Source organism: Bos taurus, chromosome 13 (genome assembly GCF_002263795.3).
Source record: "Bos taurus isolate L1 Dominette 01449 registration number 42190680 breed Hereford chromosome 13, ARS-UCD2.0, whole genome shotgun sequence".
Taxonomy (NCBI): domain Eukaryota; kingdom Metazoa; phylum Chordata; class Mammalia; order Artiodactyla; family Bovidae; genus Bos; species Bos taurus.
This window is the reverse complement of record NC_037340.1, coordinates 60,553,289-60,566,252: the sequence shown is the minus strand read 5'-3', so window position 1 is coordinate 60,566,252 and position 12,964 is coordinate 60,553,289. Positions and strand designations below refer to the sequence as shown.

At 40.1% G+C, this 12,964-nt stretch overlaps 1 protein-coding gene across 2 annotated transcripts in view; it reads right to left on the bottom strand.

Annotated features, from left to right (window-relative positions):
* Positions 1-387: 387 nt before the first annotated feature.
* CSNK2A1 (casein kinase 2 alpha 1) overlaps positions 388-12,964 on the bottom strand; it is a 57,775-nt gene continuing 45,198 nt past the window's right edge. Inside the window, exons 7-12 of one of the 2 annotated variants that reach the window (XM_025000323.2) lie at positions 10,651-10,761; positions 9,812-9,913; positions 5,958-6,058; positions 5,072-5,220; positions 3,790-3,876; positions 388-1,776 (exon numbers count right to left, since the gene is read on the bottom strand). In XM_025000323.2, the coding sequence (XP_024856091.1) occupies positions 1,661-1,776; positions 3,790-3,876; positions 5,072-5,220; positions 5,958-6,058; positions 9,812-9,913; positions 10,651-10,761 (666 nt within the window). In that variant the 3' untranslated portion in view covers positions 388-1,660. 2 annotated transcript variants of the gene reach the window in all.

Sequence of the window (12,964 nt, the reverse complement as noted above, 5' to 3'; positions counted from 1 at the left end):
ACAGAGCTGATGATTTTGCTATTGTGCTTAAAAAACTAGGCTTCCTCAGTGAAGCACCTGATAAACTTAGGTGGTTGGATTACAGTGGAAAATCCACTTTACACACAAACACACACACAAAAACTGGCGACTTCTCCCATCCCCAATCCCTGCACTGCTGAGACACAAAATGATTTTATGGCAAAGGATCCTTAATCCCCAGAGACACTTTGGCTTGTGGTGCTTTTTTAAGGCCTCTCTGCCCTGCCCGGTACCATGGGTTGAACGAGGGGTGTATAAAAACGGGGGCCTTGGGAAGCCTCCATGGTACAGGGCTGCAGGCCCTTCAGATGTGAACGTGAGACACCCACCCAGCGAGACCTTTACACAGGGAACTTAAATCTAACCTTGATAAATAAAACCAAACGTTTATTTACACCAAAGAATTCCAACACTGGATCTTTCACATATGAAGGACAAAGTATTATATATATACACACAGCAAGGGGTGGCAGGGCTGTAACAAGAGAGTTTAGTTTTCCCACAATTACAGGTCTACCATTTCAGTTTCACTGGAGATAGTGGCTCTGCTCCTACCACTCAGATACGTTTATAAACCTGAGGGGCAGGTCTTCTCATTGGATGGCATATGAGGGAAGGGGAAGGTAGGAGGAAATGAAGGTAGAAAGCTGAAAATAAACTTCAGTGGCCACATCTCTCATTAGCTCTTAAAGAGTTGCTAGCATGAAACCTACATAGACAATGTTTTTTTTTTCCTTTTGTAAAAAGCAATAAGTTATGCCCAATAACTAACTGAATTCAAAAGGGCCAAGTCAAAGAAAACTGAAAAAGATTTTACCTTCCCCCTCCTACCAGCTATAGAGCATGTTGGGAGATGAAAGGCAGAGGACCAAGGTAAGGAATCTGGGAGGGATGATATTAAAGTTTTAAACTAAACTGAAACTAAATTATAAATGAGCTGGATTTAGGTTAGGTCAATAAGACATGATTCAAACTGCACAGAAGTTTTCAGGACCTGTCTGCATTTTGGGTAGATTTTCAGCATCTCAATGTAACTAAGACATATTTCCACTAGATTCACCAGGATAACCCCACTGAAGCACTTTTGGAGTAAAGTGATGTAAGTGACTAACAGTGTACTGCTCTTATAGGTTGGGTCCTCCCTTCCTCCTTCCTTCCCACCTCCCTTGAAGAAGCTACATTTTTGTAATCTCTGGAGAAGAGCGTGAAGTACAACCCCCCCAGAGTGTGGGATGGTAGGGGAGCAATGGTGAGCATGGGAAGAAATCTCCACCCAAACACAGCAGCTGGAATTGAGGCTGGTTTATCTTTGATCTTTAGTGATGAGAAACTGAATTTGGAAGGGGAGAAAAAAAATTTGTCCATGAAATAGTCCACCTGCAGATAATTTTTCAGGGAATCCCCTGAGTTATGAAAAGTTCGAGTTAAAAAAAAAAAGAAAGAAAGAAAAAAGAAAAAAAAAGAAAATCAGCCTATTATAATTTTTTTTTTTATGACTGAACTACTATAAATCCACAAGCAACGGTTCAGACACGGTGCTTCTGAAGTATTTCACCCCTCCCCACCAGGCGCAAGCTGCATCAAGGGAGAGAGTGGACTCCCCAACCTCTGCTCAGGCATCAGGAGACAGAAGGGGCCATTACTGCTGAGCGCCGGCGGCAGCTGGAACAGGCATCCCAAGGGGGTTGGCAGCAGCAATCACTGGTGAGCCCGCCAGAGGTCCAAGGGGTGAAGGGGTTGGCACTGAAGAAATCCCTGAAAGAGAACAGCTGACAGTGAGCTAGAAGCACCAATCACGGAACTCTTAAGTCACCAGTTTTTCAAAGCACCTATCTCAAAAGTGACATAATAAATACTCTCTTTATTGAAGGCCTCGTCTTAATTTTTACAAATTAATTTCAAATTAAATCCTCACAAATTAAAATTTAAGTTCCAATAAATTTAGAAGACAGAGACGGAAATCTAAGTTTGGAGAGTCTGAGCAGTTTGTCCAAGGTGCACAGCTAAGCATGTACAGCTATGTATGCTTGGATTCCAACCCAAGACTGTCTAAGATAACACTGTCCAACCAAACCTGCTCTGTAACCTGTATTAACATGACAGTCACTAGCCACATGTGACTACTGAGCATTTGCAATGTGTAACTAAACTAAGCAACTGATTTTACAATTTTATTTGACTTCAGTGAATTTAAATAACCACATGTGGCTAGTCACTACAAATGGAACAGCAGAAGGCTGGAGTCAAAGTTCATGTGCTCGTGGCCACTGTGCCTAGAGTCAGCCGGTGCAGAGAGGATCATCTCTCATCTCTAAGTTAAAACAGTGTTTTAGGATTTATTTCCATTTACTTTCTTGATCATATTACCTGTTACATTGCCTTCAGTCAGCTAGTTCTTTAAATTTTCAAAATATTATATATATTTCCTGAATAGGTAATATGGTACCATGACTCAAATAACTGCAAAGAGGATACAGTGAGAATTCTCCCTTATCCTATAACTTGGCCAACTTACAGCACTATTTTTGGCAGTGTATCCTTTCAGAAATATTTTATGGGTATACTTGAATTTTATAAAAACATGCATATAAGAATCACATATAAGAACTTGATTCTATGTTTTTGCCCATTTCTAGTCTTGAGCATGGTTCTGCATCTTGCTTCTTTTCACCTCACAATACTACCTTTGAGTTGAGGCTACAAAAGAACAGAAACACTCAAGCTTTTCTGAGTATACAGTACTCTGTTGAAAGGATGCCCCATAATTCATCTTATCAATTCCTTATTCTACAAGGAGCTGTTTTTAATGGTCTCTGACTAGAAACATGGCTAGAATGAGTAACCTTGTGTATGTATCATTTTGCACACTTGCATGATACCCAGAGGTTGAACTCTAGAAGGCAGCTAGTTCTTAAAAAAAAAAAAAAATTGAGACAACAGCAATTTGTTGAGGGTGTTGGAGTAGGTACTCTCACAAAAGTACTCTCACAAGAGCACCCACGTGGATGCTGCCCATGTATATAATTCTTAGGGGATAGGCCTATGGTTTCTTTTGGGTAACTGTGGTTTCTCCCCGGTAAAAACTCAGTCTAAATTGTAATGACTCAACAACAATAAAAAGTAATTGCACACAAACCACTGTAATTTACTAGGTACCCTATAGCTGCTCTGGAAAAAAGAGCCATGCTTATACACATCTGTGCCCATGTACAAACCCCATCTCTACTCTCCCTCATTTTCTTATGTGATGAGGACCACATCACCTACTGCCACTCTAACTTGTGAGATGAAAGAATCTCTTTTCATTCTTAATGGCTTGTTGAGACTTTCAAGTCCCAAACAACTTTTGTGATTCTGGCCTCAAAGAGACTGTTGATACTCTAACTCAGCGATGCCCAACCTTTCTGGCACCCGGAACTGATTTCACGGAAGCTAATTTTTCCACGGACTGGGGTTGTGGAGAATGGTTTTGCGATGATTCAAACACATTACATTTATCGTGTGCTTTATTTCTAACCTAATGCCACTGCTGATTTGACAGGAGGTACTTGTTCTGTGGCCCAGAGGTTGGGGGACCCCTGCTCTAACTACTAAGGGAAAACAGGTTTCAAAAGCATCCTGAAACCTGGTGGAGAGAGCCACACAAGTCATCGTTATAGAGGAGAGCCACAGAAATCAGGCCACAAAGAAGGAGCAAAATTAAGAATGACAATTGACTTCTATATATACATTTAAAAAAAAAAAAAGAAATTTACCAATGACACTGACCTGACATCATATTGGCGCTGCTGACTGGCGTACTGCCCCCTGGCATGCTAGATGAGCCCATTCGAGCCTGGTCCTTCACAACAGTGTCTAGAAAAAGAGACAAAAATGTTAGGTTCTGTTATGCTTGAAGAACTGAACTAATGGTCTAGGGTCTTATAGCAGCCATCCTGATTCTTCACATTTTATTTAGACTCTGTATTATTCCCCTAATAACAGAACTGAGGTGTCAACTACCTTCACTATGAAATCAACAAGTAATATAAAATAGAACTATTTTTGCTTAAAACTGTGACAAAGGCCAACTATTAAACGGTAGGAAAATGAAGTAAGCATAGTAGAGCTAATTTCTAAACAACAACAACAAAAATGTATTTACTTTTGGCCATGCTGCATGGCATGTGAGATCTTAGTTCCCCAACCAAGGATTGAACCTATGCCCCCTGTGGTGGAAGTACAGAGTCTTAACCACTGGATTGCCAGGGAAGTCCCAGTACAGCTAATTTAAAACAAAAACAATCCTGTTATAGTTTAACAAGACAATACAATCTACCCTACCTATCAGTATTATATTATGAGAATGAAATGAGTTTTACTGCAGCTGGTCAAGCATGGTGCCAAATGGGCCAAAACCACAGGTTTGATCAAATTACTACTATGACCACAGACTTCACTCTCCATCTCAAACAGCCTGTCAGTCTGCTTCAAGTACAGGAGACTGAGCAATAATATAATTGATTCACTAAAATATCATCCCACCACTCCCCAAGGAACAACCCGATACTAAAGCTAACATCACAGTGAGGATGCAGTGGAGCTAGCTAAGTGGCATTTTCACTCAAGACAGTAGTTAGCTATATTCACAAACCTAGATCAAGGTGTTCATATAATTACATTTTTAAGCCTCTCTGGCTCTCTCCAATGAATGATTAATAGGACAGACATAAGGCTGTATGTTCTAATCCAACCACTCCAAACTAGCCATGAGAACTGTCACCCACACAGTAAGAAAAGAAGTTTATTTAGGGATGATCATGTGTCAGGTACTCTGTTAGACAAGAATCCTCTCAACAATTCTGCAAGACAACTGCCATCACTATCCACACTGAAGAGACCAAGGCTCACTGTGGGAGAAGTAACTTTGCAGCAAGCTAAGTAAGGGAGGCTGGGATTCCAATTGTGTTCTGTGGGTCCAGAGCTTTCTTCACAGCATATATTCTCCCTTGCTCTGTACAGTCTGCTGGGCAGGCCTGCAAAGCTCTGTGGACTAAACAGCTGGACTCACAGAAATAAGGGTGCTCCATGGCCTCTCTTGCAGTGAGCCGTGATTGGTGGTCGTATCGCAGCAGCTTGTCCAGGAAATCCAAGGCCTCAGGACTGACAAGGTGCTGGTTTTCACTGTGGACAAAGCGTTCCCATCGCTTACGGGAATGTCTGCAGAGCCAAAAGGGAGAATGAGAAATGGACCCAGGGGGAGAGAAGCCCAACATTTCAGTCCTACATTTTCCTTAGTGTCTAGCATTCCAGCCAATCATAAAGAGAGGTCAAAACTCAAGAGCTAACTGGAGAGACTGGAAATGGCAGTGTTGCAGAAGTGAAATCTGGATCCCAACAATTTTGTGAAACAAACATAATTCAGGTTACAGAAGGCTGGGCTGGTTAGCCTCCTCCCAACTCCCACCCATATTCCTGGCATCTCTACTGCTTGGCCCCCAAAAGCCTTTGTAACAAGAAAGCCTACCTCTTCCCATTAAGTGGTGAATGAATTAGTACTGGGTCTAGTCACTACTTTTAGAGTCTATTGTCTGTAAATTAGTCTGAAACATGCACTTTTTATGATTACTTTTTTCTCTTAGACGGGGTTTTGTCATCTACAAAAGCAAGATAAATCTAGATTTTGATTTCTGACTCAACTACAACCCTTCTATTAGACTACAAGGTCAGGGATCCTCTGCCTACAACCTCCACACTCAGACTCCTATTAGTGAATCTGGGAAAATGGCCATTCAAATCCAAAGCTTTCATCACAGGCTTGCCTATGCAGCATCCTGCAGTAGTGGACCACAGACACTTTGCAGGCAAAGAGAACATTAACTATTCTGGGAATCCAAAGTATCATTTTACACCCGAAGTGCTTATGGTGCAGATACGTATTTTGTTTTATGACTTACCTGCCCAAGATATCATTGAAACGTGGATCTAATTCAATGTTGTATTTGTCAATATAGTCATATAAATCTTCTGTCCCCAGAACCTTGGCTATCCTCACCAACTAGGATTGAAAGAAGACAAAACCCATACCAAAAGCATATTACATGATTAAATCAACAATTAACCATGATCAAGTTAACAATATGGGACCATCATGGCTACAGGTACGAACGCTACACCCATTTACTTCAAATCTCTTTGCATAGCATGAATGGATTTCCATACAACATTCCCTAATTACTACCAGTGTGAACATATCAATAAGAAAAAACAAACGGTTTTATAACCTGGTTCCTTCCCTCTGGAATGCAAAAGTAGGAAGTCAAGAAACACCTGGAGTAATAGGCAAATTTGGCCTTGGAGTACAGAATGAAGCAGGGCAAAGGCTAACAGAGTGCTGCCAAGAGAATGCACTGGTCATAGCAAACACCCTCTTCCAACAACACAAGAGAAGACTCTACACAAGAACATCACCAGATGGTCAACACCAAAATCAAACTGATTATATTTGCCGCCAAAGATGGAGAAGCTCTAAACAGTTAGCAAAAACAAGACCAGGAGCTGACTGTGGCTCAGATCATGAACTCCTTATTGCCAAGTTCAGACTTAAATTGAAGAAAGTGGAGAAAACCACTAGACCATTCAGGTATAACCTAAATCAAATCCCTTATGACTATACAGTGGAAGTGAGAAATAGATTTAAGGGACTAGATCTGATAGACAGAGTGCCTGATGAACTATGGAATGAGGTTCGTGACACTGTACAGGAGACAGGAATTAAGACAGTCCCCAAGAAAAAGAAATGCAAAAAAGCAAAATGGCTGTCTGAGGAGGCCTTACAAATAGCTGTGAAAAAAAGGGAAGTGAAAAGCAAAGGGAAAAAGGAAAGATATACCCATTTGAACACAGAGTTCCAAAGAATAGCAAGGAGAGATAAGAAAGCCTTCCTCAGAGATCAGTGCAAAGAAATAGATGAAAACAATACAATGGCAAAGACTAGAGATCTCTTCAAGAAAATTAGAGATACCAAGAGAACATAAATTTTATGTAAAGATGGGCTTAATAAAGGACAGAAATAGTAGGGACCTAACAGAAGCAGAAGATATTAAGAAGAGGTGGCAAGAATACACAGAAGAATTATACAGAAAAGATTTTCAAGACCCAGATAATCACAATGGTGTGATCACTCACCTAGAGCCAGACATCCTGGAATGTGAAGTCAAGTGGGCCTTAGACAGCATCACTATGAACAAAGCTAGTGGAGGTGATGGAAGTCCAGTTGAGCTCTTTCAAATCCTGAAAGATGATGCTGTGAAAGTGCTGCACTCAATATGCCAGCAACTTTGGAAAACTCAGCAGTGGCCACAGGACTGGAAAAGGTCAATTTTCATTCCAATCCCAAAGAAAGGCAATGCCAAAGAATGCTCAAACTACCACACAATTGCACTCATCTCACACGCTAGTAAAGTAATGCTTAAAATTCTCCAAGCCAGGCTTCAGCAATACGTGAACCGTGAACTTCCAGATGTTCAAGCTGAATTTAGAAAAGGCAGAGGAACCAGAGATCAAATTGCCAACATCTGCTGGATCATCGAAAAAGCAAGAGAGTTCCAGAAAAACATCTATTTCTGCTTTATCGACTATGCCAAAGCCTTTGACTGTGTGGATCATAATAAACTGTGGAAAATTCTGAAAGAGATGGGAATACCAGACCACCTGACCTGCCTCTTGAGAAATCTGTATGCAGGCCAGGAAGCAACAGTTAGAACTGGACATGGAACAGACTGGTTCCAAACAGGAAAAGGAGTTATGTCAAGGCTGTATATTGGTCACCCTACTTATTTAACTTATATGCAGAGTACATCATGAGAAATGCTGGGCTGGAGGAAGCACAAGCTGGAATCAAGATTGCCAGGAAAAATATCCATAAACTCAGATATGCAGATGACACCACCCTTATGGCAGAAAGTGAAGAAGAACTAAAGAGCCTCTTGATGAAAGTAAAAGAAGAGAGTGAAAAAGTTGGCTTAAAGCTCAACATTCAGAAAATTAAGATCATGGCATCTGGTCCCATCACTTCATGGCAAATAGATGGGGAAACAGTGGAAACAATGGCTGACTTTATTTTTCTGGGCTCCAATATCACTGCAGATGGTGACCGCAGCCATGAAATTAAAAGACGCTTACTCCTTGGAAGGAAAGTTGTGACCAACCTAGACAGCATATTAAAAAGCAAAGACATTACTCTGCCAACAAAGGTCCATCTAGTCAAGGCTATGGTTTTTCCAGTAGTCATGTATGGATGTGAGAGTTGGACTATAAAGAAAGCTGAGCGCAGAAGAATTGATGCTTTTGAACTGTGGTGTTGGAGAAGACTCTTGAAAGTCCCTTGGACTCCAAGGAGATCCAACCAGTCCATCCTAAAGGAGACCAGTCCTGGGTGTTCATTGGAAGGACTGAGGTTGAAGCTGAAACTCCAATACTTTGGCCACCTGATGCGAAGAGCTGACTCACTGGATAAGATTCTGATGCTGGGAAAGATTGAGGGCAAGAGGAGAAGGGGACGACAGAGGATGAGATGGTTGGATGGCATCACCGACTCAATGGACATGGGTTTGGGTGGAGTCCGGGAGTTGGTGATGGACAGGGAGGCCTGGCGTGCTGCAATTCATGGGGTAGCAAAGAGTCGGACACGGCTGAGTGACTAAACTGAACTGAACTTCCCTCTGAAGTCTCATCCCCCACCCCTCCGCCCCACACTGCAACAGCCTAGCTGAAGATATTACTTCCTTTGGAAAGTTCTCCACTTCATCAGACCACTCACTCGCATTATAACTGCCTTTGTATATCTTATCTACACTTTTACCGACATTTATGACCATGACTTATTTTCTTATACATTTGGTTCTCTTACTAGGTAAGACTGTGAAAAACCTTATGCAGGGCAGAGGGCTATTTTTTTCCTATATTCCTCAAACCTGCGTGACATCTAACAAAAAGCTGCTGATTTTTAACTGAATTTACCTGATATTCTTCAACTCATATGAAGAGTAGTCATTTTCATATGAGTTGTACTATGTTAGTCATAGGTAAATATGACTTCATAAAGTCATATTTACATAACATTCTTGGAATGATAAAACTGCAGAAATGAGATACAACATAGTAGCGTGAAGGCCAGGGGGAAGCTGGTGTGGACTACAAAAGGGCATATAAAGGATTCCTGAGGTGACAGAGATGTTCTGGTATTCTGGTTGTACTCATATTAATATCCTGGTTGTGATCCTGTACATAGCTGGCAAAAAGTTCTATTTGGGGGAAATTGGGTAAAAGATACTATATCTCTCTGTATTAATTATGGTATCTTCACGTGAATTTGCTTCCCTGGTGGCTCAGCTGGTGAAGAATCCACCTGCAACGTGGAAGACCTGGGCTGGGAAGATCCCGGAGAAGGGCAAGACTACCTGCTGCAGTACTCTGGCCTGGAGAATCGCATGGACTGTATAGTCCAGGTGGTCACAAAGAGTCGGACACAACTGAGCGACTTTCACAACAATTTACATTATCTCAAAATTAAATCACTGTGCTCAAACAAGGCAACGGTACCTCCCACAAGGCCCTAGAATCATTAACTGAACAAGCCAGTAATTGAAAATTATTCTGGGGGCTTACACTCAGAGATTCTAAATAGCTCTCAGGTAGGGGTTAGGCATTTGTATTTTAGCAAGATCCACTGCAGTTTCTAAGGAGTAAGCAGATCTGGCCATTGCTAGGGTACATCAATAAATTTCTCAATAGGAACAACATATATTACCTGATCATAATTGTCATGTCCGTGGAAAAATGGCTCCTTCCGGAAGATCATACTTGCCAGCATACAACCCAAGCTCCACATATCCAAACTATAATCGTACATCTGCATTAAAGAAAATGTTGTCATCACATGTGAAATGACAAGATGAATCTTGTCACTTCAAATTTAAAAAGCTATTTTTTAAAAATAGAAAAACAAATAAATCCTACTCCATTGACTTTAAGCTCCAAATACCAGTATCTTTATATATTTCTTTTCAGTCTTTTCTTCTATGCATTTCCACTTATACTCCCTAACCCTCTCATTTGAAACCCGTACATACTATTTTGAGTTACTTTCTTCACTTACATAAGAACACCCATAAACAAAAAGTTTATGGAAACCTTTTAATGTGTACCATATTTTATAGCATGACTGTTTCAGAATTTAATCTTTAGTGTACCCTATAGTAGGATAGTGTTTTTCACCATTATAAATAATGCTCTAAAGAATATTTTTATGTATAAAAATTCTTTGAATTCAGTGCTATACCAGAAAATAAATTTCTAGGACAGAGCCTGAACTTCTTTCAATTCTAAAACAAGCTCTGGAATTTCTGATTAGAAGTGTCTTTCTCTTCAGTTAGGATCAAATGCAGATTTATTTATATTCTACAGACATTTTGACAATATACACAAAAGTTGTGGTAGACGAACTGAAGAGATTCGTATCTGACACTCCTATAAAAGGGACAGTCACGGATGTGCAAAAATGGCCCATTCAAAACGCAAAATAACACTTAGAAAATTACATGCAAAACAAACATAGGACAAAAATTTTATCTGCCCTTCTCTTCTCACCTGATAGTCTACAAGTAGCTCAGGACCTTTGAAATATCGGGAAGCAACTCGGACATTATATTCTTGGCCAGGATGGTAAAACTCAGCCAAACCCCAGTCTATTAGCCGTAGCTGAAGGGAGAAAAAAAGATAATAAATGTGTCTTTCAAGATACCCTCCACAATGCCATTAGAGTACTTTTTTTTTTTTGGCCACATTGTGTGGTCTGTGGGACTTTTAGTTCCCCAACCAGGGATTGAACCTGGGCCCTTGGCAGTTAAGAATTCCCAAAACTACTCTTTTTAACATACAATTATTTTGTGTTTCTCCAAATTTATACTCCTCCTCTTGACTAAAATGTCTCTACTACTCAATCTTGACTCCTATTCTGGTGAACATCTCTTCTGAGTTAACTCCTTCAACGAAATCTTTTCTAATTATGTAAATAGAAGCAACTACTGTCTTTGAACTGCCTCACCCACCAACCTTAGATAAATTTCTTTAATAGAACCTACAATTCTTTACTGAATATTTGCTTTCTACTTTTTTTTTTTTTTTACAAAATATGGACTGTAAGGTCCTTGAGAATAGGGACTGTTTTATTCACCTTTGCTAATTTTTAGAATTCAATGCAATGCTCAGTACACAGGAGAAAAATAAAAATACAGCTCTTACCAAAATAGTATTGGGTTGGTCAAAAAGTTCCTTCTGTTTTTTAAGTAAAAATAAAAGACACATTTTTCATTTTCACCAAGATCTTTATTGAACAACATATTACTGTTTTGTTCTACTACATCCTGCCATTTTCCAGGCAATTTCACAATTCCATTTTCCCAACACTTTTTCTTTCTGAGTAAAGAACTGTTCCAGGTGCCTTTACAGTCTTACAGGAAACTGAAGTTTTTTCCACTAAGATAATTTCATAAAGATCAAAATAAACAGACATCCAAAGGTACAATGTCTGGTGAATTTGGCAGATGAATCAGAACTTTCCAGCCAAGGTGTTAAACAGTTTTTGCCTGGTCATCAAAGAAACATCCGGTCTTGTGTTATCCTGGTGGAGGATTATCCCCATTTTCTGTTGACTAACTCTGGAGCGCTGCTTTCAGTTGGTCCAACCGGGAGCTGTACTTGTTGGGATTCATCGTTTAGTTTTCCAGAAGGAACTCACTATAGAGGACTCTCTTTCAACCCCACCACACATACAACATCACCAGCTTTGGATGAAGATCGGCTTTTGGGGTGGTTGATGGGTGGTTCATTTCACTTGTCCCAAGATCTCTTCCATTCCACATTACTGTACAGTATCCACTTTCATCATCCATCACAATTCGTTTTAAAAGTGAACAATTTTGTTACGTTTAAGTATAGAGAATCACATGCGGAAATACGGTCAAGAAGGTTTTTTTACACTTAACTTATGTGGAACCCAAACATCAAAGTGGTTAACATAACCAAGCTGGTGCAAAGGATTTTCAACGCTTGATCTGGATATTTTGAGTATGTTGACTATCTCTTGCGTGGTATATAACATTGATTTTTTTCAATCAATGTCTCGATTTGATCGCTATTAACTTCAATTGGTCTACCTGACCAAACAGCATCATCCAGTGGGAAGTCTCCAGTACAAAAGTTTGCAAACCACTTCTGAAACAATCAGTCACAGTACCTTCTCCACACACTGCACACATCTTTTTTTGCATTTCAGTTGCATTTTCACCTCTCTTGAAACAATAAAACATTATATGCTGAAAATGTTGCCTTTTTTCTTCCATCTTCAACATTAAAATGGCTTCACAAAAATTCAGCAATTTGGCTAAGTTTTTAAAAAAAATGCACACTGATAATAATATAATCCAACAAAATCATTTCCAATGAAGTTAAAGACAGCTCAGTGCTACTACAGTCATCGTATGGAGAAATAAACACACTTTTTGGCCACCCCAATAGTAGCACGGACAAGAGGCCACCTTACTTGACCTTCATGCAAAGCACGACCATAACCTGTAGTGTGAGCAGAAGGGCCTGAGTAACGCCTGACTGTTCCAGCACTGTCTCCAAAACTTCAGTTTATGAGGTTCAGTGTCTTCTTTTAGTAAACAAAGGGAAATATAACAAAAAATATGAAAATGTAGCTTTTTTATAGTCTTTCTCTTCAACATCTTAATATCAGAGCTATTCCTGAGCTTCCTGTCTTATCAGGAAGTATTCCCAGGTGACTATTGCTGGTCTGTGGCTTCACACACACCATCTCTGATATTCCCACCTATATTTAGCCCACACCTCTCAACAGCCATCTCTCTTTGATCATCTGAAAGACATCTCAGAACTAAAA